This window comes from Castor canadensis, chromosome 16 (genome assembly GCF_047511655.1).
Source record: "Castor canadensis chromosome 16, mCasCan1.hap1v2, whole genome shotgun sequence".
Lineage (NCBI taxonomy): Eukaryota > Metazoa > Chordata > Mammalia > Rodentia > Castoridae > Castor > Castor canadensis.
The window spans coordinates 62,635,977-62,661,723 of record NC_133401.1 but is presented as its reverse complement, the minus strand read 5'-3'; the positions used below and the strand labels follow the sequence as shown (position 1 = coordinate 62,661,723).

The following is a 25,747-nucleotide window of genomic DNA, read 5'->3' as shown; positions in this document are numbered from 1 at the left end:
TCCCAAGAAATCCAAATTAACTTCTGATCCTAACTATTATTTCAAAAGCAAATGCAATCCTATGTAACACTATATAATGCTGTAGAGTGAACAAATGATGTCAGTGAGGTCCAAATAACATCTGGAATTAGTTAATAGTAGTACAGCAATCGATTTGAATTTACTGGATTTCACAAGAGTATCATGCTTTTGTAATTTACTTTATGTTGATGTATTTATTTGAGATAGGCTCTCACTATGCAGTCCAGGACGGCCTGAACCTCACCATCCTCCTCCCTTGGCACCACGCCAGCTGAAAACATTTTAAAATTTTCTATTCTTTCTTTGTTTTGACACGGGGCTGCCTGTGTTGCCTAGGCTGGTCTCAAGCCTGTGGGCTCAGATGATCCTCTCGCCTCACTTTCCAAGGAGGTGGACGATGGAGTGGACCAAACCTGTGGGCTCAGGTGATCCTCTCGCCTCACTTCCCAAGGAGATGGACGATGGTGTGAACCATCACACACATCCGAGTAAAATGATGGGGGTGAGAACTTTCTGCATTGTATTTGTAACTGACCTGTAAATCTAAATTCCAAATGAGGGGAGAAGAGGAGGAAGGGAGAGAGAATGACGTGTTAACACTGTTTCTCTCAGAAAGTATTAGGAGTGCTTTACTTGTCTCTCATTTTTTTTAGTGGTGCTGAACTGAGGGCATCCTACTTGCTAAGCTGGCTCTCCACTACCCAGCCACATCTGCAGCCTCCTCTCTTCCTGATAGTTACGATATTATAGACACAAAATCAACAACATTAAAATTCCATGTCAACTTGCTATGCTGCTATTTTTTAATGGGAGGAAAAAAGTAAGACTGAACCAGGTATGGTGGCATGGGCCTGTACTCCTAGCACTCAGGGGGTGAGGAGGATTTAGAGTTCAAGGCCAGCCTGGGATGCACAGTTAGACCTTGTCTCAAAAAAAAAAAAAAAAGAGAGAGAGAGAGAGAGGGAAATTTAAGTTTAGTTAATTGAACTTATCAAATAAGTAAGATTATTTTGTAATACAAATTAATAATGCTAAGAACAATTTTCATTTGTAAAAAAATTACCTCCTGTTTCTCCTTTACGTGATGGTTAATCTTACCTGTCAACTCTTTAAATTTTTTAACCATGGTTAAATGCCATGAAGTAGGCAGCAATGTCTTCACCATGTGGGTGTTGTCAGGGCCGAGGGCCCTTCCATCCTTGTCAAGGGAGTGCTAACCTCTCCTGTCATACAACACCTTAAATGTCACCTTGACTGGATTGAGAAGCACACAGGAGACCAGAGAACACACCTCTGGGGCGTCTGAGATGGTGTTTGCAGAGACGATTACATCATGAGCTCTCTGGATGGATTAAAACTCCTTAATTGATTCATAGTTTGATGCCATTACTGGGGGGAGGTGAAGGTGGGAGGTGGGGCCTGGTTGGAGGAAGAAGGTCCCTGGGGTGTCCTTGAAGGGAATATCTTGCCCTGGCTGGTTCCTGTGTTCCTTTTCTCTGCTCCTGGCTGCATGATGGGAACTGCTCTGATCCACAACACCTCCCCACCATGATGGACTGACACCTCTGAAACGGTGAGGTAGAATAAATCTTTCTTCCCTTAGGTGATTTTTGTCAGATATTTTGTCAAAGATGATAAAAATAATGAATACAAAAGATATCTTAAATTTTTAAAAAATTTTGAAAGATTTTAACCAAAACATTACTCCCTATCTCTACATATACTAACTTGAGCACAACTGTAAATAGATGATGATTTAACATTTTTATGCTTTAACTTTAATAAATATGGCAATAAATAATATGACTTTAATAAATTTCCTATCAAAAGCAAAATATTACAACTCAGATAAATATTTTCCCTTTACTTCAAAGACAGCATTACATTGAACATGGACCTAGGGTACTCAGATGTCATTTCACTCTTACCATACATCTTCCAGATCAATTTGTTTAAATAAATAGGCTGCTCTGGTCAACTTGACATTTTCTTTATTTCTTACATCTGTTCTAGAGACTTGACTTAGGAAACTAAATAAAGGTACTATTTTCAGGAGCTTCCCTGAACCAGTATCTCTCTACATATAACTAGCAAAAAGATAAAAATATAAAGCTTTAGATAACAAACAAACCTCTTCTCAATTCAGCACTGGAATGAGTATGATCACGCTTAGAAAACATCTAGAAAAAGCCACTAAAAAAAGGAATCCATCTTTCCTCATCTGAGAGATTGTCAATTCTGTACAAACTGGGATGAGTTGTGAGCATAAGGTGAACCAAGGGCTGGGTTTGCACTTGACACAGCAAAATGTGTTCTTCTAGATACACGTTTGTCCAGTCTGGAATGATTTCTGTAATGAAAAACAAACCCCGTGCCCACCAAAAGAAGACATTTAAAAAGTACAGAATTTTGTAAATGTCAGACAGAATTTCCAAATTTACTATGAATTATTGTTTCAAAAAATATTCTAAGAAGTCATATACGTGTATTAACTTGTGTCTACAGTGTCACCTAAAAGTCTGGAGCAGTTAATGAACTGACCATGGCAAAGCTATCTTATATGTTTCCTCATCATAAAATAGGTCTACTATCTACCATGACATAGTGACAGTGATGTAACAATCTAAGCAGTATCACAGGAAGGACATCAGTACGTAGCAGATGACAAAGGCACACATGACGGGCTATGGTATCCACTAAGTGTTCTACCAATGCTGCATGATAATGAGTGGTGGCTGTCTCTGTTTCTCCCACACTTAGAGAAACTAATCAAGATACCAAAGCTTGCAAATCAATGATGAAAAGTAGTAATACAAATGATGACTACTAAGTACAAAAGAGTTCATAAGCAAGAGTGACATTTAAATAGTGTATTAGCTTCATGGAGAATGATGAAGTTTTGAGGTAAAGGTTTCCAGGGGACAGAAAGGGGTAAAAGAGGCAGAGAAAACAGGAATGAGATAGGACTAAAGCAAGGGCACCGGCTAAATAAAAGACTACGAGGAACCCTGGGGGAAGCGCAATTTATGAGGGACAAGAGAGCACTGCTCATGTGTCATACTGACACACCTTCACGTGTCCTGGCGGTGCCCATGCTGGGTCACTGTCCTCAGAACCAGCTGGGCTTCTGATGCCCATGAGCACCTGCACTTGTGCAGCCGCCTACTTCCCAGGGCTGCAGCGCATCAGTGCTATGGGGACAGGACCTGGGCACTGAACTTCCTGTGTCCTGTTACACACTCTCTGCCTGACGAAACCAACTCTCTTCCTTTCTCTGTTTTTGCTTTTCCTTCCTTTTTTATGTCCTTCCTTCTTTTTCTTTCTTTCTTCCTAGTACTGGCGTTTGAACTCAGGGTCTTACCCTTGCTAAGCAGGTGCTTTACCACTTGAGCTACACCACCGGTCCTTTTGCACTATTCTGCCCCAGCTGGCCTTGGCAGCAATCCTCCTAAATATGCCTCATGCATAGCTGGGATCACAGGGGTGCACAATCATGCCCAGCTTGTGTGTTGAGAAGGGATCTCACCAACTTTTTCCCAGCTAGCCTCAAATCTTGATCTTCCTGATATCTGCCTCTGCCTTTTATTATAGGCATGCACCACCATGACTCAGCCTACCAAACTAAACTTTCTCTGGTCCTATCTGTGACCTTTCTTATAAAATCCAGTTTTAGCAAGAACCCCCACCCTCAATATCTGATCACTCCCTACAACTCATCAGGTTCATCATTCTCCATCATCCCCCAGCTGATGTCTAATTACCCTGGACTATCTTCATAAGAATCTTGTTAGCAAGAAGCCCCTTTACTCTTTTTTTTTTCTGTTCCTTTGAGACAGTGTCTCAATAGGTATCCCAGGCTGGTCTTGAACTCACAATCATCCTGCCTCAGCAGACCAAATGCTGGCATCACACGGGTGTGCCAATAGTCCTTGGTAATCTTGATGGTACCTATTAGTAATTTTCTATCCATCAACCCCACCTTACTCTTTCTAAAATTCCCAACTACCCATGAGGCATTCAGAGCTGCATGTAGTCTCCTACTGTGCTTCCAACAAGTGTCATTGAATGAAAAAACAAAAAGCTGTATGATTTTTGAAATTAGTATGTGGACAGTCACTAAGAAGGAGGCAAGTACTACGGGAAATGAAAGAAGCAAAGCTCCAAGTACACATTAAAAATATTTAATGAGTGTCTATTATGTTTGTTTTGGATTTTTGTTTATTGTTTTGGCAGTACTGTGGTTTGAACTTAGGCCTTTGCACTCTACCACTTGAGCCACATCCCCAGCTATTATGCAGGGAACTGTTTAGGTGCTGGAACAAAGTAGTGAATGAAAAAGATAAAAGCCCTATGGTTATGTCAGACTGCATTCTATACAAGGAGAAGAAAATAATAAATAAGCAAAATACCTGGTCAGTAATATGTGCTTCAGAAAAAACCTAGAATGGAAGAGTCAGACATGTCAGGGTGTTGTAGGGAAGGGAAGGATGAAGCGGCGCATGTTAAATAGAAATAGACAGAAAACCTGAGAAGGAAGACAGATATGGGAAAAAAATCAAAACAATGACAAAAAAAACCCTGAAGTAGAGGGAGAAGCTCTACTTCTGTGTACTTATATTCCAAAATGGAAATATGTACCTTGAAACTAGAGCCTTTCCTATGAGGGGAGAACAGGTTGCCCACAGCATCTAAAAGAGATTACACACACCAGGCAAGCAGATCTTGGAAATTCAGAAAAACACAGAAATAAACAAGATCTAAAGCAGCCCTGATCAGTACTTTTTATCAAAAAGCACTATTATCAAGAGCTTGTAGATAAAATGCTATGAGAAGATTACTTGAAGTCTGTAAGCTTGGACATTAAATGCTAGACACTGGATAAATAAGCCTATTCCATGATTCCAGAGTTCTCTATTTTTTTGGGAGGTGAGGTAGAGACACAGAGCAGTTAGGGAAACATGTAAATTACATGCCTATAATCCCAGTGCTTAGGAGGTATATAGCATGACCCTGTCTCAAAACAAAAGAACCAAATGAAAAACGCTATGAACAAAGCTAAAACTAAACTGAGGCTCCATGAAAGAAAATTTTCCCTATAGGAAACTCAGAAAAGGGGTATCTATTTCTGTGAAAGGCACATCGAAATGTGAAAGAAATCAATCTTATGAAAGGCTTCCCTGAGGGAGAAAGGATGTAAGAACCAAACTGATGTTAAACTCTGCATTTGAAAACGGGACAAGAGAATCAAAATGACAACTAGATCTGAGATGGAAGTAAATAGTTAAAGACCCAAATAAGTTTTCTCCTAGCACACAAGATTTGGGAAGGCTGTGAACATGTGTGTGGTAGTAAACTAGTTTTTAATCTCAAATTTCATGACTACAGGTCTAACAATCTTTATAGTGCCCTGCCACCTCTTACTATCCAAGCTACTGTGCTCATAAAGCACTGTTATAAACAATCCTACTAAGTACCGACATTAAACACTGGGTAGCATGGTTATTAAGTCCAAAGCAGATGAGTACAGAGACTGAAATCAGTTTACTGGGGACAAGGCAAGCGAGGGAAGGAGGCAGGAGTGCCGCTAATTGCTTATGGGCAGAAGATAAAAGTGCTCTAAACTCAGACTGCGATGATGGCTGCACAACTCTGTAGATAGACTAAAAACAATGGAATGGTACAATTAAAATGGTGCAGTCCTGTGACAATAATTCTATCTCAGTAGCGCTGTTTAAACAAGCAAAAAGTATTATCTGTGGCAGATCTTTTTATTGACATAGCTATAAGCACCCAAATTGAAACCTATAAAGCTAATCATTTACAAGAAAACAAAATATGTGAATTTGCTTAATGGTTTTACTTGTAAAATATTTACAAGTGATATCCACTCTTACCCATATTGGCCAATAACCCTGAAATTGCTTGAACATCAGCTTCCAGAAAGACTTCATTCAGAGTTGAAACTACTGGCAAACACAAAGTACGGATAGTATTCTTCTTTCACCTTTGGGGAAAACACATGATAGTAAGGACAGCTACATTCAAAAAAGATTATGCTAGAGTCAGGTCTTTTCACTATTGAACCAAGTAGTGTCATATAGGAAGCAGAGATGCTATCAACACTCTAGTCTGTGACAACAATAAAGTTTTTTTTTATTATTATTTTTTGAGTATAAAACTCTTTATTTACAGTATTACTAAACAGATAACAGGGAGCATATTTAAATGATAATATCCTAGCATTTTCTTCCTTCTCCACTTCTTTCTCTATATCCCCCCCACCACCCCGCTTTCTTTTTTGAGAGGAGGACTCACTATGTAGCCCAGGCTGGCCCAGCCATATGAGTGTTGGAATTACAGGTATCTGTCAGCACACCTGCCAATATGCTAGTGTGCTTTGTGGCCTTTTTTAAGTTCAGAAAATTTTTATTTTATTTATTTTATTTGCAGTACTGGAGTCTGAACTCAGGGCTTCACACTTGCTACCCAAGACCTCTACCAATTGAGCAATGCTCCTAGCTTTAATTTTACTCTTTTTAAACACAGAAAAAAAAATTAAAGGAAATAGATTAGTAGTTACAATGCCCTTTCTTTGCTAGTTACCTACAACAACTATCAGTAATTCAAAGTAAAAATGAAAACTTTTAAGAATCATCAAATTATCTCTCTTCTCTCTCTCTCTCTCTCTCTCTCTGTGTCTCTTCTCTCTCTCTCTGTCTCTCTGTCTGTCTGTCTCTCTCTTTCTCTCTCTCTGTTTCTCTGCTGGGGATTGAACCCAGGACCTTCTGCATGGTAAGCTCATCTGGGATGTGAATAAACAAACTGGACACAGCAAGAAACTACTCAGGAATAAAAAGGAGTAAATCACTAAGATGCAGCATGTGGATGAATCTCAAAATGCTAAGTAAAGGAAGCCAGACTCAAAAGTCTACACACTACAGGTTGAGCAACCTGAACCCAAATATCCAAACTCTGAAATCTTTCAAGCACCACAAGTGGAAAATCCCGCTCCTTAGACATGAGGGTAGGGTAGCGGTCAAAATGAAGGCACACTAAAATATTGTATAAAATGATCTTTGGCTATGTCTGTAAGATGTATAGGAAACACAAGTGAACTTTATGTTAAGATCTGATCCCATCCCCAAGATATCTCATAATGTACATGCAAATAATCAAATATTTGAAAAAAATCCAAAATTGAAAAAATTCTTCCAGTGCCCAGTCTTGTTTTGTTCTGTCAAGTAAGACATAAATGTCTAGACGGGCACCGGTGTCTCACATCTGTAATCCTAGCTACTCAGGAGGCAGAGATCAGGAGGATTGAGTTTCAAGGCCAGCCCAGGGAAAATGAAAAACGAGACCCTATCTCAAAATACTCAGCAGAAAAAAGGGTTAGCAGAGCGGCTCAAGTGGTAGAGTTTAGCCTGCCTAGCAAGTGTGAAGCCTAGAATTCAAACCCCAGTGCCACCAAAAAAAAAAAGTAAATTGAACATGCCTCAGAATAAAACACAAATTAGATGTTAATTAGGAATGAACAAGTCCCACCCTTAAGAACTGCTGTCTGTCTCCAGCACAAGTCCTTTCAAAACGTCCACTGGACGAGGTCTTTCCCTGGCTACTCCATCTTAAAATAGCAACTCGAGCACTTCCTATACCCTTACCTGCTCTGCTTTTCTCCTTAACTATGACACTGTTTATCCTGTTTATTATCTGACTCACTAATAGAACTAAAATCTATGCAATAATTTTTTTTTTTTTTTTTTGAGACAGGGTCTCGCTGTGTTGCCCAGGCTGTTCTAGCACTCCTGGGCTCAAGTGATCCTCTTGCCTCAGGCTCCCCAGCACTGGAATACAGGCCAGAGCACAGCTCAATAAAGGGATTTTTAAACTGATGCACAGAATGTCTGCTACAAAACAGACTCTCAATGAGTATTTATGGCTGAGTATGGTGGCCCATGAGTATAATGCCAGGACTTGGGAGGTTGAAGCAGGAGGAACATGAGTTCGAGGCCAGCCTGGGCTATACAGTAAGATCCTGACTCCAAAGAAAAGAATGTGTGAATAAAATGCAAAATGGTCTAGGAAAATAAACACCATGGCTTTACCAAGAATAACAACAAAGCTCTTATGATCAGGAACACTCTTTTGGCTGAACAGGCATTCCTAATTACTCCAAAGAGTCTCTCATACTCAGAAGAAGACATTCTACATGAACAAACGTACCTTTACTACAATACTGTGCTGAACGTTAACACAGTAGAGCTTATGTTGTGGTTTTTGTGACAATAAAGCAAACAAAAACTTACCTTTGCTTGATGTATACAAGAGTGCTGACTGAAAAGAACCCAACTGCATGTCAGGAAGACTCTTTTCCGCTGACATCTGTACTGTATACCTGGCATCTGGGTTGACATTGGGCAGAGACAGGAAGTCTGTGGAGCAGACAAAGAAGTTCCCATGGAAAGTGTGAATGGTGAGAACTAGGCGAGAACAAATTTTAAAATGACTTTATATGCCTGCCTCTGGATATTTACACTTTATCCTAGTCACTTATGAGATACTAAAAATAGGTAGATAATAGAGAGGATTTAGTGAGATTGAGGGGGATAGGTGTCTTCTTAAATAAAGGTGAGGATACAACCTTCAAAACGCTTTCTGGGAGGGACAGTTTGGCTCTACATATTAACATTATTTGAACTTTAGCAATCTCTTATCTAAGAATTTATGCTATAGATATACTCATTCAAGTGCACATTTCTTTGTGCAAAAACATTTTAAACAGATTTGTCACAGCAAAAAATTTTAAAAATCACCATCACTGGTTATCAGTAGTAAAATAACTAAATTGTGATTTGTTCCTTTTAGTGAAATTAGGTAGACATTAAACAGAATGGGATAGGTTTATATAAACTAAAATGAAGGGATCTTTAAAGTTTATTAAGTGAGCATGTCATTTATGCAAATACACCATCTATGTACTTTCCATGCAGTTGTACCTAAGCCAAAAGCAGAAAATCCTGTTATGCACCAAAGTGGTTACAGTAAATACATAAGGATGTAATTGTGTGTACAATCAAGCTGATATGGAAGGAATTTAGCTTTAGCAATAGGTATATATGCAAATATATACATGCATAATGCATGTATAAAATATTTGTATTTTAAAGAAAAACAGATGCATATATTGTGAAATAAAAACTAACTTTAAAACAAGAAAGATACAGTTCTGCACATACAAAAACAGATGTCCATGATGTGGTTTAAAAACATGTGAGCATCTCATGGAGCACAGCAGAGCGGGAGCCAGCATGCAGAAGCCTGGTGACTTGCCAGATTCACACTGCCCCAAGCTCCCTTGCCAGCATCTACAGCAGGGAACATCATCTGCAGCTAGAGAAACACTTCAAGGTGGATGGGTACCCTGACTATAAGACCAGGTGGCCCTGGCTACCAGGCTCAACCTGAAGGAGTATGATGTGCAGGTGTGGTTCCAAATGTATTTGATCCTTAAGGACTGTGAGGAACTCTTTTTTTCTGGGGGGGGGGGGGGGGGGCGCAAGGGGGAGTCCTGGAGTTTGAACTCAGAATTTTGCACTTGCAAAGCAGGCACTCTAATGCTTGAGGCACACCTCTAGTCCATTTTGTTCTGCTAATTTTGAAGATAGGGTCTCACAAGGTATTTGCCCAGGCTGGCCTCAAACCTTGATCCTCCTGAACTCAATCACTCAAGTAGCTAAGGCTTATAGGTGTGAACCACCACTGCCCCAGCTAAGTTCATTGTTAAGGCAGGAAAATGACATAAAACCAGCAGAAAAAAAAAAAAAAGCTAGGCCCCAGTGGTTCATACTTATAATCCTAGCTACTCAGGAGACCAAGATCAGGAGGATCATGGTTTGAAGTCAGCCTGGGCAAATAGTTTGTGGGACCCTATCTTAAAAAAAACCTATCACAAAAAGGGGGGGGGAGGTGGGCTGGTGGAGTGGCTCAAGGTGTAGGCCCTGAGTTCAAACCCCAGTACAGAAAAACAAAAAAACAAAAAAAAAAAAAAAAGAAAAGAAAAAAATCCTGGACCCATTGTTTGGTTTTCTGGAGATTACAACAACAGCTACGACCACTGAAAATAAAGTGCCAAAAGCAGAACATTTTACAAACCCCGCCCCACCCCCTTGCCCTGCCATTCCTGGCTCTCCATTATAACCAGCATTTGGAAGTGACTTGATCACAAAGCACTGCTCCTTTCATCTTTTCAGTCTGGACAGCTTCTTCTACCACAGCCTGAAGTCTGATCCCGATTTCTGGTCAGACACTGTGAAGTCCAGGGAGCTCCCCTCAGCCCTAGAGGCCTTCCAGAGACTTTCTATCTCTGCATTGGCACCTGGGTACAAAGAGGGAGGTAGCATGGCAGATTGAGGGCAGATCAGGCCCAGGATGGTTCTGAATATTTGAGGGGGGGAGGGTCTGTGCCTATGGCTCTTGCAGGTCCCATGGAGCCAGATCCCTGTGGGTACTTTTGGATCTGTGAATACACCATTTCCCCAAACCTGCTAGACAGTTCTCATGGATATGATAGGAGAGCAATTCTTGCAGATTTTTTTTTTTTTTCTTTTTGGGAGGGAACCCAGGATCTTATGTATGCAAGGCAGGCTCAGTAGTAACTGAGCCACACCCCTAGGTGGGGAAAGCATTTCTGGGGGATTCCTTCAGTACTTGGTGCCCACAGGCTCTAAATGGCCCTGCCCACCCTTACTCACACTTGGCTAGTGGGAGGTTTTAATGTCTGCTTTGTGCCCTGTCCTGGCTTTAATATTAATTTCCCTGGTGTTTGGCAGGTTGGTCATTCACATATGTTATGTCCTCTTATGTTTCATTCATTTGAATTTATTCCTCTACGACAACTGAAGTGCCTTATTATTTCTTCCCCACCCCCATAAAAAAGCCCCGTGATTGTGAGAGTCATCTTTTTGACCTGGAATTAAGGCTAAAGTATGTGCTTACCTTGTACGGGAAAACTTTTAAAGGGATGTCAGAAGCCAAAGAATGGGACCTAGTGGACTATGTTTCTCTTTTTATATGTTTTAATACTTCATCTTTTTCCCCCTGTGGTGCTGGGGATTGAACCCAGGGCCTCAGACATGCTAAACATGCCGTCTACATACAGCTGTACCCACCCCATCTCCTATCAATGATTTCTAATGAAATTAATTGATCATAAAAGAAAAAACTAAGCCAGTTAACCACACAGTTTTCAGTTAGGCACTCTGTAGAGAAGCTCAAGCCTAGTTTGTTGGCATTTTCCCAGGCTCTTCCTACCCTTACCTTTTTTTAGGGGGCCGGGGGTAGGGGCATGGGGAACACTGAGATTTGAACTCAGGGCTTGTACTTGCTAGGCAGGCACTGAACCATTCCTCATCCCAGTTCCCAGTCTCTTTATGAAAAGTAAGATAATAAAAATAACCTCTGATTCATCAAGTAGAGAAAGTCTTAAGCATGTTTAGTATGAACACTTTCCCTAATTAGCAGTCAGTATCTGGAGAAATAAACATTTTTTAATTCTGCCAATCTTATATATTAATTTTTAACATTCTGTTTTGAGACTGTGTCTTACTTCATAGCTCAGGCTAGTCTCAAACTTATGATCCTCCTGCCTCAGCCTCCAGGCACACAGTTCTTTTTTTAAAAAAAAAAATTATTTCTCAATGCATTTCTGTATGTCTTCATATACTGCCTTGTGCTAGCTGCTCTGGTGCTTATTATGAGTTTATAAGCACAGACCACTGTCTCACCAGTTGAGATCTGCCTTACTTAGAGTACTAACATCAGACCTTTTAATTTCATTTTCTCCTCTTTTCTACCAGCATATATTAATTACACAAGGGGTTTTGTTATAATATTTCCATACACGCATATAATGAGCTCTGATCAGAGTCAACCCCACTATTACTCGTTCTTATCTTCCTCCCCCCATTTTTAAACAATTTTTAACGGGTCTGACAACTCTACTTTCATACTTGGGTACAAAATACTTACTCACCCCTCTCATCCTCCAGACTCCTGCTGGTTCCCAACCCCAAATGCTCCTCCTTCTGACACTCCCACAAACTCCTTTTAAATAATGCTACTATTACCACACCAAAGTAACTGCAGGCATTTCACTCAGCTTTTCTCTAACTTCTCAAGGTCCTGTCAAAAAGAATAATCCATTAGTGGTATAGAAACTTCTCTATTTCTCTCCTACTAAATTAGCATAGCCCACTATAAGATTTATTACTGGTTAAACTGATCAGCAGGAGGCTATTGTGCACACCTGCAGCCCCCAGCTGCTTAGAAGGCTGGGGGGAAGGGGAAATTGAGACCAGCCTGGGCATTATTTAAGAGAATAAATGCTCTTACGTTGCCTTCTACTTAGAATAACGTCATATGTCATTTCACCATTCACTGAAGAAAACAATCATGAAGAACTTACCCGGAGAAGCCAAATCAGAATACTGTCCACTGAGAAGGAATAAGTCAACAGCTACCTGCTGACCAGAACAGTCCAAGGCTAATTTCTTATAGAAGTCAATCGATGGAGTCAGGTGTATTTTCTATGAATAATAAATAACAAAGATACATCAAAAAATCATTATCAAAAATGTAAATACATCTGCATATATGTATAATTATAACATCTTTGACCCACCTCCATATGTGTGGTTTTTTTTTTTTGGGGGGGGGCAATACTGGAGTTTATATTCAAGGTTTCACCCTTGCTACATAAGCCTTCTATCACTTGAGAAACACGCCCAGGCCTACATAGATTAATAACAATTATCTCTGGGGTATTCTACTCAAACCTTGTACATTTTTATACTACTTGATTTTTCATTAAAAAACGGACTAGACAGGTGTGGTGGCCAAGCCTACAGGCCCAGCAACTGGGAGGCTGAGGAAGGAGGACAACAAGTTCAAGGCCAGCCTGAGTTACTTAATGAGACCCTGTCTCAACAGACTAAAAACGAAGATGCATGTGTGCTGCTTTTTAAAATGGAAAAATGAGACCTGTTGACACATTGTAGGAATGGGGGGAGGGGAGATAAAAGAGAAAAAGGGAGGGGAGAATTCCACTATGACATATTGTAAGAGCTTTTGTAAATGTCCCAATGTTACCCCAGTACAACAATAAAAAAAATAAATTAAAAAAATGTGCTGCTAAAGAATTTTCTTTGAACTTTTTAGGGCTAGGGATATAGTTCAATGTAGAAGCAAGACCTAGCATGAATGAGGGTTTGAGTTTGATCCCCAGCAGTACTGAAAAATTTTTAAAAGAAAAGTAAAAGAGACAAAGAAAAGAATTTTCTCTGAGTGACTTTTCCTGTCAAAAAGTAAACATCACTAATTACATTAATTTTGTAATAGGCAAAGACAATTATTTTAATTAACATTTGTCAAATGCTCAGTATGCTGGTAACTATTCCAAACAAACCACAGGTAACACGGAGCCCCTTCGACTACCTATTTCTGCTTCACATGGAAACAGAGGAGCTAATAAGTACTCAAGTGTCCACATCTAATAAGCAGTAGAACATTAGGCAGTCTGTCTCTAGGAGTCACATAATTAGCAGAATAAGATACTGGCTTCTCTCATCTTTTGGGAAACATATTCCTCAAACTCTTAAGGTCATAATGCAAGTTGCTCAAAAGCCAGTGCCAGAATAACAAATTATGGCCACTGCTTACTAGGGACTTGCTTGTCCCTAGCAAGTGTTATTTCTTTAGTTTCCCATACTTTCTCATCAAAGCTAGGTTGGATTATAGTGGCTTGCTAAAGATATTAGAAACAAGGCATGGGAGCCTCAGGTACAGAAAATTGTAATAAAAAAGGTATGTCTACAGAAGAATGAAACCCTTTACCCAATTCCTTATAACCCTCCTCCCCATAACTGAAAAGTACATTAAAACAAACAAAAAAGCTGGGTGCTTGTGGCTCATGCTTATAGTCCTAGTTACTCAGGAGGCAGAGATCAGGAGAATCATGGTTCAAAGCCAGCCCAGGGAACTAGTGCGCGAGACTCTATCTCGAAAAACCCTTCACAAAAATAGGGCTGGTGGAGTGGCTCAAGGTGAAGGCACTGAGTTCAAGCCCCAGTACTGCAAACAAACAACAAACAAAAAACCCTGTGGCCAAAGGGATAAGGGCACCAGCATAAATCATATCATAAACTTGATAATTTTCTGACATTAACAAATGATCTGTTTGGGTTCCTCTCTTGGTTTAAGAGCTCCCACAACAAGAATTGGGAGTTGTGTTTGAAAGACAGACATTCAACCACCAGTTGGGGCCATCAGGTCAAAGGCAGCCTGAAGGGCAGGACCCAAGGCACCTGGGTCTCCACTCTTGGTAAACATTTGTGGCAAAGTTTTCAGTAAATCCTGGAAAAGCTTGTGAAACGAAGAAGAAAACTCAAGAGTGTTACAATTCAAAATCTTTCTCACACCAAGTAAGTATCTAATACAACAGACAAGACACTGAGTCATGAGGAAAGGTCAGAGAATCTACAGAGATTAAACAATGAAGTTGGTGAGATGACAAGAAAGCCATTTTAAATCAACATTATAAATTGGCAAGCAAGACATCAGAATTGGAGCCTTACAGCTCTAGAATATGCAATAGTTCAGTAAGACTATAAGTTAAAAATGTATCCAAAAGAACTACCCCAGTGAAGAAATACCATCTATTTTAATGCCATGGAATATGGCTTTTTTCATGACCTCTATATATTTTATAAGTTCCAAAGTTCCCTGTTGCAAAATCTAAGATATTTACTAACTTGCCAAGTAGTTAATACTACCACTAAGAAAAGACAAAATCAAAACCAACTACCTCTTCAAGTTAGGGCGTAAAAATAAAGAGAATTAATGGTAAAAAAGAATACTTCCCATGATGGCACAATGACCACTGCCAAGAGCAGAGCCCATAGACTTGCTAGTGAAAACGTCACCCTACAGCGTAGATGCATGTACAGGGTAGATAACATCCCCCTTCAGACACGTTCTGTTCACCTCTCATTGTATTATGTCATGGCAATTTCCAGGCAGGTGATAAGAGTTCTTTGAACTGACCCCAATGACACTCTGAACGAGAAAAGCACTCAGTGCTTCCCTACAGTGACCAGGGGCGACTTTCAACTTTCCCACTTCCCAGGAGGTCTTCAAACGTTCTTCCTTTTGGAAGAGGCTTATCTTCTACTCTGAGCTACACTCCCAGTATGTTTTCTCACCTTCTTGATGATGTTATTTTTGTTTGCTTTCTTGAGACAGGGTCTCACTGCGTAGGCCATGTTGTCATTGAACATGTGATCTTCCTGTCTCCACCTTCTGAGTGCTGGGACTTCAGAGGTACACCGCCACACCTGGCTTCTTGATGATGTTCTGTAAAGCACAAACCTCTTTAATTTTGAAGAAGTCCAATTTATATACTTTTTTCCTTTTGTCATCAATACTTTTGATGCTTCATCTAAGAGTCCAAGATTCACTCCTATGCTTTCTCCTAACACTTCCAAACTTTTAGTCTCACAATAGGCTCTATGAGCCACTTTCAGTAACTATTAATTTTTTCTGTAGTGCTAAGTATTAAACCCATGGCCTCATGCAAGGTAGGCAAGTGCTGAACCTTTGAGCTAAACCGCCAGCCTGAGTTAATTTTTTTATGGTAAAATGTACAAAATATATAAAATTCATCATCTTAACTATTTTGAACATACAATTCAGTGGTATTTGATGTATCACAATGCTGTGAATCCATCATTTATTTTCAGAACCTGTTCATCATCCCACACAGAAACTCTGTACCCACTCACAATTCCCTACTTCCCTTTCCCTCCAGCTCCTAGTAATCTCCATCTTCTTTTCTGTTTCTATGAATCTGCCTATTCTAGATACGTCATGTAAGCAGAACCACAGAATATATTTCTCCATTTGTGTCAGGTTTATTTCACTTAGCAAAATCTTTAAGCTTCATCCATGTTGTATCATGAATCAGAATTTCATTTTTCCTTGAGGCCGAAAAATATTCTATTATATGTTTATATCACATTTGCTTATTCATTCACTTGCTCATGGCTACTTGGGGTGCTTCCAACCTTTGACTATTCTGAAAAATGTTGCTATGAATGATGTACAATGATTTGTCTGAGTCTCTGCTTTAATTCTTTCAGGTATAAAATAAGAAGTGGAATTGTGAAATCTTATGCTAATTTTATGACAACTCTGAGAACTACCAAACTGTTTTCCATAGAAGCTGTACCATTTTCCACACTGACCATCAATTCATGGGGGTTGTGATGTTGCCATACCTTGCCAACATTTGTTGTTTTGCATTTTGTAAAAACTAGCCATCCTTCTGATGGATGGGAAGTTAACTGATGATGAGTTTTTGGATAGTTTGATTTTTTTTTTTTTTAGAAATACGCAAGCAATTAGTATTTTATTCTATGATGGATTCCACATTGTTACAACAAAATGAAAAATGAGAAGACATGGTCTACATTAACAGAGGTGAAATGTATAAACATACTTAAGTTACAACTCACAGCAGAAAGTATAGCTATTTCTTATTATAGTTTGAAAAAAATATTTTTTGTCACAAACAATACACAGAAGGATTTTTGTTTTGTTTTTGGTGCTGAGGACTGAAGTCAGAGCCTCTAGAATGCAAGGCAAGCAGTCTACCACTGAGCTACATCCCAGCTCTCATTGTGATTTTGACTTACATTTTCCTAATGATTAAAGATGTTGAGCATTTTTCATGTCCTTATTGTCCATTTGTGTATCTTTTATGGAAAAATGTCTAGTCCAGTCCTCTACCCAGTTTTCAATATTTTTTGTTGTTTTTGAGGCATAGTTCTTTATGTGTTGTGCATACTAAATTCCATATTAGATATATCATTTGGAAAATTTTCTCCCATTCTGTGGGCTAATTTTTTCACTCCCTGGACAGTGTTCTCTGATGTACAAAACTTGTTGTTTTTCTTTTGCAGTACTGGGGATGGACCCCAAGGCTTTGTGTATGCTAGGCATGGGCTCTAATACTGAGCTACATCTCGAGCCACAAAAGGTTGCTGTCTTTTAGGAACCTGGGATGAAACCCAGGGCCACACATGCTAGGCAAACTGTTGTAGCACAAGAACTTTATTTTTAGTTAGGCCTCACTAACTTTGCCCTCATAACTCATAACTCATAACTTCCTGCTTCTGCTTCCTACGTGGCTAGGATGACAGTCATGCACCATCACACCTTATGCACAAAACGTTTTAAGATTGATGCCGGGTGCTGGTGGCTCACGCCTGTAATCCTAGCTACTCAGGAGGCAGAGATCAGGAGGATTGGGGTTTGAAGCCAGCCCGGGCTATCTCGAAAATATCCATCATAAAAAAGGACTGGTAGAGTGGCTCAAGGCATAGACCCTGAGTTCAAGCTCCAGTACTGCAAAAAAAAAAAAGTTTTTGAGATTGATAAAATCTAAGTAGGTATCTTTCTCCTCTACTGCCTGTGCTTTCGGTGTCATCTCTAAGACGTCATGAAAAATTTCCCCTATGTTTTATATTTTTAGCTCTTAAGTTCGGTCTTTAATCCATTTTTAATTTTCTTTAAAAGGTACAAGACATTCACTCTTTTGCACGTCTAGTTTTCCATAATTATTTGTTGACAAAGACCATCATTTTCCCCATGAATGGTCTTGGCACTGCTGTCAAAAATCAATTGAAGAATGTGAGGAGAAAAACCAATCGATTCATCACATGTATTAGGTTCATTTCTAAGTTTACTATACAACTTTGGGGTCTCCATGTACATCCTCAAATGCCAATATTGTTGTCTTTCCTTTTGTGGTACTGGGATTAAAACTCAGGGTCCCCCTTTTTATTTTGGTGACATTAGGGTTTGAACTCAGGGCCTTATGCTTGCTAGCCAGGTGCTCTACTGCACTCTAGGCTTTGTACTTGCAAGGCAAATCCTCTACCACCTGAGAAATGCCTCCAGGTCTTCTGGCACTGGTTACTTTGGAGATAGGGCCTCTATCTGGTCTGGACTGCTATCATCCTATTTAGGGTTCCCACTGTTGCTTGGATGACAAGTGGGTGCCACTGAGCCCAGATATAGGTTGAGATGTGGTCTGGCAAACTATCTTCCAGGGCTAATCTTCCACATAGCTAGGATTAAAGGCATGAACCACTGCTGCCAAGCTGAACACAGAGTTCTGTTCTTGCTTGGCAAGCACGCTACACCCCCAGCCCTCAACACACTTCTCAAATGAATCAGGAGGAAAAAGAATCATAAACTTAATCTGAATTCTAACATTAACTTGTTTTGTTTCCTCTTTTCTAAAGAGAAAGACTGGACCAAAGGAATCTTACAACTCCAACAATCTAATGACTTTGTAGTCAAGACTTTCCTTCACAGAATAAGCACATACCATACACCGCTGATTTATCAAATGGTCATGAAATACTTCTAAAATGGAAAATTCCTAAGGCAGTTTAATAAATATAAAACATACACTTTCAATGTCTGAAACTATTAGCATCTGTGTTTGGGAGAGACCTTCTTGAAGACTGTACAAATGAATTCTGTGTCAAATGTTATGAAGCCAGTTCTTATCCTAGTGTTGCCAGCAAGTCTAAAAACAAATTGAGAGAATGTTTTGTCAGGTTTTCCCATATACATGCACATGAAATGTCTGCTAAGCTTACATCTAATTCAGTATTATGGAAAGTAGCCCAGCACAAATGAATCTTTAAGCCAGCCAACATTCCCCTATCATGAAAACATATCCTCCCCAAGGAAAAACACTGCACATAAGCAAAATAGTCAATGAAAGAAAGCAACAATACAGAAATTCAGAAACTATTACTTCTATATAACATAAAGTTGTATGTACTTAGGAAGTAGCATGTAAAAATACTAGAAATATGTACAAAACTTTGCAGGCAATTTGAAGTGATGTTTAAAGAATGCATCAAGAACTAGGGATGTATAAACTCAGTGGTAAAGCACTTGTCTGGCATGAGCAAGACCGGGGGTTCAATTCCCAACACCATGAACAAAAACTATCACACACTGTCTCTAAAATGAAACATGAATTCAGGTACTGCATCTTTTAAAAAATGTACACAAACCTTTTTATATTATTTAAAGCATTTCCTTAAGGACAACAAAGATGACCAAAAGCATCTGTTTTGAAAAACACAATGTGAAACCATAGTAGCTTTTCATCTTATTGATCTTGCTTAGGTGAATTAAAGGGCCAGCTCATTAACACACAACCCCTATGCACAATCTACAACATGAGAAATACAAGTGATGGCAGGAATGAGGATGCCTTATTCCCAAGGTGAGGGAGCCATTCCACTTGTGATGAGGTTCGGTCTACACATTCTTCTGTACTTCCTCACAATGAAAGGTCACACTAGTTTTCATCCGGTAAAATAAGAGTCTCACCAATATTTAAACAGTTATTTTAAGAGACTCGAAGAGTTGTAACAATCAAATGCTATACGTGCACACTATTTGAAACTTTATTTCAAGGGGCTGGTAAAGTGATTTTTTTTTTTTAAGAAAACTAGGACCCAAACAATTAACTGGGTATTAAATATGATGGAATTACTGTTACTTTTGTCTGATGTGATACTAATTTTGAAGTTAGGGTTGAAAGTCTTGAAGCATTTATAGGTAAAGTGGTATGATAGCTGAGATTTGCTTTAAAATACTCAGGTTGGGCAAAGGAGAGTGAGATGGAGAAAAACAGCAAAATGCAGGCCACCTGTCACTCGTATAGAATCCTAGATACTTGGGAGACTGACATAGGATCACTGTTTGAGCCTGAAGAAATAGGTTGAGAGACACTATTCCAAAATAACCAGAGCAAAATGCACTGGATGTGCGGCTCAAGAGGTAGAGCATTTGCCTTGCAATCTCAAAGCTTTGAATGCAAACATCAGTTCCACTCATAAATCAAACAAACAAAAGCAGCAGAATGCTGAAGATGGAGGATAAACACCTGGAATTCATTCATTATTCTGCTATTTACCTCAGGCTTCACAATAAAGTTTCCAACTAAAGGAGGCCTAAGATTTCACTGATGTAAGTGAAATTTTAGAACATACAGCTTTGTTTGTACTTTTAAACTTGCCATTTATTTTGCAAACACTTAGTTTCACAGATTGTCTGACAAACTCTAGCAAACTGAATTCAAGGATCCGGTTTCAACTGCATCATGAGACACACCAAATATGAAGAGGTACGCTGGAGGTTATGGTGGTTCCAACTGAACAAAGACAAAGAACCTCATTAAATACATTTAACAGGACTGAATTTAAACTTACTTTCTGGGTCTGCAGACAGCAAAACCATAAAAGAAGCATTATTTACAGACTGAGTGGAGGTAACATGTAAGATATCTTCCACTGTTTACATAATTAAAAGAAAAATGAGTCTGTGCCTGCCATAACTAAAAAGAGTATTTTCTCTAGGACAGGAAAGGTTGGAAATATGAGAAGGGTTCCTGGAGGTACCAGCAATGTTCAATTTCTTGACCTAGGCAGTACTAACAAAGGTGTTTCTTTTTTTTTTTTTTCCTTTTTCCTTATTGGCACATATCTTTTTTTTATTCATTTATTCATATGTGCATACATTGTTTGGGCCATTTCTTCCCCCTGCCCCCTTCCTCTCCCCCCCTACACTCCTTCACTTCCAGGCAGAACCTGTTCTGCCCTTTTTTCTAATTTTGTAGAAGAGAAGACGTAAGCAATAATAAGAAAGACGTAGCGTTTTTGCTGAGATAAGAATATACAGAGAGATTCCTACCATTGCTTCTATGCACAAGTGTATTACAACCCAAACTGATTCATCTCCACCTGACCTCTTCATTACTTCCTGGTCACCTTCCCATATTGACCTCTGTCATTTTAAGGTTACTGTATTAGCTCCTCTGCAGTGGGGACATCAAACACTTTCAAGTTTGGGTTTCCTACCTATCTCCATACCTCCCGTATGTGCTCTGCCCTTAGCATATGACCCAAGTCCAACAACATTACTGCATTTGCCCTAGATCTAAAGTCCGCATATGAGGGAGAACATACGATTTTTGGTCTTCTGAGCCTGGCTAACCTCGCTGGGGATGATGTTCTCCAGTTCCATCCGTTTACTAGAGAATAATAAGGTTTCATTCTTCTTCATGGCTCAGTAAAACTCCATTGTGAATAGCTCTGCAATAAATGTGGGTATGCAGATGCCTCTGGAGTAACCTGAGTTGCATTCCTTTGGGTACATCCCCAGGAGTGGGATTGCTGGATCATATGGCAGATCTATATTTAGATTTTTAAGCAGCCTCCATATTGTTTTCCAGAGTAGTTGCACTAGCTTGCATTCCCACCAGCAGTGTACAAGGGTTCCTTTTCAAAGGTGTTTCTTTATAATTTAATGATAACCTACATATTTGTGTTTTACTGACTTCTCTATGTGAACATCATATTTCACAACTTAGGGAAAACATTTTTCTGTGACAAATCAAGTGAGCCCTAAAAATGTGAGCTGCTATTTCGTAAACTTCTTTTATGAAGATTTGCTTTCAATTCAATAAGAAGCACATACCTCTTGCCAAATTCATAATGTACCTGCACCTCAAGAGGTAAGCCAGCAGGGTGGAGGATGGCTCAAGTGGTAGAGCACCTGCAGTGTGGGGTCTTCATTGAAACCCCACTACCACAAAAGAACAACAACAAAAAAAAGAGGTGAGCTCAGAAGGAGCAAAAGCCTTTGTAACAAGGAACTCCCCAAATTTCAAGGCAGCCGTTCAAAGCTACAAGATGAATGGAGCTCAGGAAGCCATTTCAGCAGCACAAACGCTTGTGCTCTTCTGCCTTTAGTTCCACAGAGAGACAGCCACACTGCAGGAAACCACGACCAACCTCTTAAGGGCCATAAAATGTTGTCTCCATTGCAACTTTGTGGTGAAAGAGACCGAGCCCTCACAAGTTCCACAGTACCAGGAACTGCCTATAGACAATGCCAGAAAATTACACTAACATACTAAGCTCTTAAAGGTTGGCATGAAGTCCTACCTTCAAGTGCCCTTTTCCCTAGAGGCAGTGATGGCACAGTGAAAGAATAACCATATCAACAGGCCTGGGTTTTATGCAAGTATTACCACTTACATAGAGGTGTTTGTTGAGTCACTCAACCAACATTTGTCTTCACATCTGTAAAATGGGATTAACAGTGTTTCTCTGGATGACCTCTCTCTTAGTGTCATCATTATTATTATAATTATTACTACTTGCAGTATGGAGGCGTGAATTCAGGGCATATACCTTGAGTCATTCCACCAGCCCTTTTTTTGTGATGGGTTGTTTTCAACATAGGGTCTTGAGAACTAGTTGCCTGGGCTGGCTTTGTACTGTGATCCTCCTGATCTCGCCTCCCAAGTAGCTAGGATTACAGCGTGAGCCACCTGTGCCTGGCTTCTTAGTGTTATTTGTAATGATAAAAAATGTACATGCTGTCTGAAACGTAAAGACCTAAACAATAGTCATGAATTTTATCATTTTTTGACACCAGGTCTTGCTGTGCACCCCAGCCTAGCCTTGAACTTGAGATCCTCCTGCCTCAGCCTCCTGAGTAGTACATTTCAGGTGCGTGTCATCACACCTAGCTCAATAAAAGTCATTTTAAAAAATATGTTCTATCCAGGTGCTGTATTTAAAAACGCATACCATCATTAACTTGGTAACAAGTTACACTTCTACCTCCTATGGTCAGGAAACCTGCCAAAAGGGTTTATACAGGTCCTGCATGAAGAACATCTCACAATTGTTGCCTGGAGGTAACCACAGGCAACTGCTGAAAAAACAGACCAAAGTTTTTCAAGGCAATGATCATCACTTTGAAAAGGGAAACATTAATCTATTCTTCCAGGTAACTACTGGAGCATTAGAATTTTGGAGAAAAAAGCATTCCGATTGCCAGGCCAAAAGACTATAAAACTACGTTGCTGAAATACATTGATTTTAAACCTTGCTTTTTTTTTCCAGGATCTTTCACATGAAAGTTTTCCTTTTTATTTTCTCATTAAGCACTCATAAAACCAAGATTTAGATATACATCCAAATCAACTTTTTTTTTTTTAGGGAAACAGGGTCTCGCTGTGTTGCCCAAGCTGGCCTGAAAGTTGAGATCCTCCTGTCTCAGCCTCCCAAGAGAGACGGCATCCTAAAACAGTAATGAATGAAAGTATTACAAAGGTTTTGATATTATGGGAAGGGGCCTACACTGTTCTCACAAAACAACTATTACAGAAATAATTCTATTTAAAGTTGATACAGATAAAAACTTCTAAAATCTTCCTAATGAAAATCAGTAAGGGGCTGAGGGCATAGTACAGCGGAGAACACTTGCCTAACATGAATGAAGCCCTGAGATCGATCTCTAACACCACTCACTACCACTTCCACCACCTCCAGAAGGTATCAATAAATGCAATAAAACCCTATTACCAAAAGAAGATTTGCTTTTCAAACTGTCAAGGATTATATAATGCTCTATTTAAGTTCCTCAAATATTTCCAGTCATCCATGGGACAGCTCAACTCTCTTAGAACTGCACTGAAGCTCTTATGATGTGACCCTTACAGAGTCTTCAATCTCATTTCCTTTCTGGTCTCTTTTCCTGTACATCCCCTGAGCTTCAGCCAGAATGAATTACTTGCAATCCCTTAAATACACCACGTTTCCTGACTGCAGGCACGCACTCCCATGCTCACCTCCCCATCACTTCTTGAGCACTGACAATCTGAAGAAGTTTCCCAGCCAACATGCTAAGCTGCACACTCTTAGCCAGACTCACCACCAAGAGCAGAGTCTCCAAGCCTTTCTTTCTCTGCCTTCCAGTGATCTTCTCCTTGTTGCAACAGGGAGATCACCTTGGGTATGGTAAATGGAGTCCAACTCTTAGAAAAATAAGCAAATAAAACACTTAAAAACCAGAAAGACTAACAGAAATAAGTTACAGAGATCACATGTGTCCTGCAAAGTCTAAAATATTTTCTACCTGGCCTTTTATAGAAAAAGTTTGCTGACTTCTTGAAAAGGCAAGTGGGAAAGGGAAGTCCAGAGGCTCAATGCAGTCCTCTGCTGAGATGAACAAACAAACCACAGAACAACTGCTGTTAGGACAGTTTTGTCTGAATCATGAAGAAACTTCTAATGTGGAATCATATAGAGGGACAAGGATGACTATCAATACCACCTCACTATGGGCCTGGCCCTGAGCTAAACACTTTCCATGCACTAACTCATGTCATTCCCTCATCTACCCTAGAAGATAGCACTGATTTTATAGGTGAAGAAACTGATGCACAAAGGGATAGAGTTATTTCCCCAAAGCTCACAAACAGCAACAGAAGAAAGAGGTTAAAAACATGTGTCTGACTTAAGAGCCCCACTTCCTAACCGCTGTGTGCACTGCTTCTCTGCCATAGATGATCATGGAACGCTCCTGTAGCTTACTCTTTATTCCTGGAATAAAAGACCTCTCCTATTGGATCCCCTGCTATCCTAGGCCCACTCACTGTCTCATCCTAATGGGGGGGGGGCTTCCCTAGACTCCCAACATAAAGATAAAAATGGCAGGCCAGTCATTTTTCCCAAGTGGTAGAGGAAAAGCATATGATCCATAATGTCCACTGGGAGAAAAAAACTAAAAACTAGGGGCTGAGAAATCTGGGAGAGGCATCATGAGGATGCTCAGGAGGAAAGAGAAAAAAGCATTCTTGCCAGGGACAGGGAGTAACATGGAGGAGACAAACTGGCAGGGCCAGAGAGGAGTTTTCCCAGGTGTGCAGTTTGTCTGTCCATAGTGATAAAAAGACACCCAGGCATCTTGCTTGTCAAATTAGTAATGACGACACAGATTGAGATTAGTGAACAAAAGTGAACCCTGGAGATGGGAATATCCCCTACACAATCCACCACCCACGAGGGTGGACCAACTCCTGCTCTGTAAAAAATGGCCTCTAAATCCTGATGGAGGTTGTATTGGGTAGAGAACTTCAGTTAAGTTGGGAAAAACTCCACCTCCATTCACTAAGAAACGAGATGGCAATGAGCTCACATGAGATTGTGCTTCCCTTTGCTCAGGAGCCATGTCCTCTATCTGAGCTCTTCCCCAAGGACCACTGCAGTGGCCCTCAGAGGCTGGATGGGAGAGAAGAAAAGGGACCAGGAGAAAGTCCTTTCTGCTTTAGGCCCCTCAGAATCAGCAGCTGTCAAATCCTTTTCATCACCCCAGAATGACCCCAGGGGTCTTCAGAGAGGGAAGTCAGAAGGAGCTGGGAGTGGACAGGACCAGGGAAGGGCTGGGACCATGGTGGCCCAGGGCCCGGGCCCCACTCTTCTTGGCTCAGGGAATCTCCAGGATCAAGACTAGGAAGAGACCCTGGACTCCATCACTGACCCTCGCCCCATGCCAGGCACCTTCTTACACTGCTTGGCCCCACATTATTGATCCGCATACTGAGGGCAGAGTGGGGCCACCTGACCCCATTGGCACAACCAATGAGTAGTGGCTCCAGTCTCACTGTCTTCCCCTGCGACAGTCTTCCTCAGCCTCAGCTGCGCCCACCCAATTTCTCTGCCTCCTGCAAATGAATCCATTTCCAGGGTTTTCAAGAAAATCCTTCCAGAAACGGGGAACGGTG

The 25,747-nt window shown here is 40.2% G+C and overlaps 1 protein-coding gene and 1 pseudogene across 16 annotated transcripts in view; both read right to left on the bottom strand.

Moving 5' to 3' along the window:
- Positions 1–25,747, bottom strand: part of LOC109702162 (protein transport protein Sec24A-like) — a 205,001-nt gene that overhangs the window by 178,588 nt on the left and 666 nt on the right. For 14 of the 16 annotated variants that reach the window (XM_074057241.1, XM_074057248.1, XM_074057250.1 and 11 more), the window contains exons 2-6: positions 15,279–15,429; positions 12,485–12,605; positions 8,328–8,453; positions 5,916–6,025; positions 2,153–2,371 (exon numbers count right to left, since the gene is read on the bottom strand). In XM_074057241.1, the coding sequence (XP_073913342.1) occupies positions 5,985–6,025; positions 8,328–8,453; positions 12,485–12,605; positions 15,279–15,429 (439 nt within the window). In that variant the 3' untranslated portion in view covers positions 2,153–2,371; positions 5,916–5,984. Of the gene's footprint in view, positions 1–1,449; positions 1,587–2,152; positions 2,372–5,915; positions 6,026–8,327; positions 8,454–12,052; positions 12,202–12,484; positions 12,606–15,278; positions 15,430–23,895; positions 23,999–25,747 lie in introns of those variants that run through there. The other 2 variants (XM_074057238.1, XM_074057254.1) reach the window with 2 other exon arrangements.
- On the bottom strand, positions 1,142–1,258 carry LOC141418394 (U6atac minor spliceosomal RNA; annotated as a pseudogene).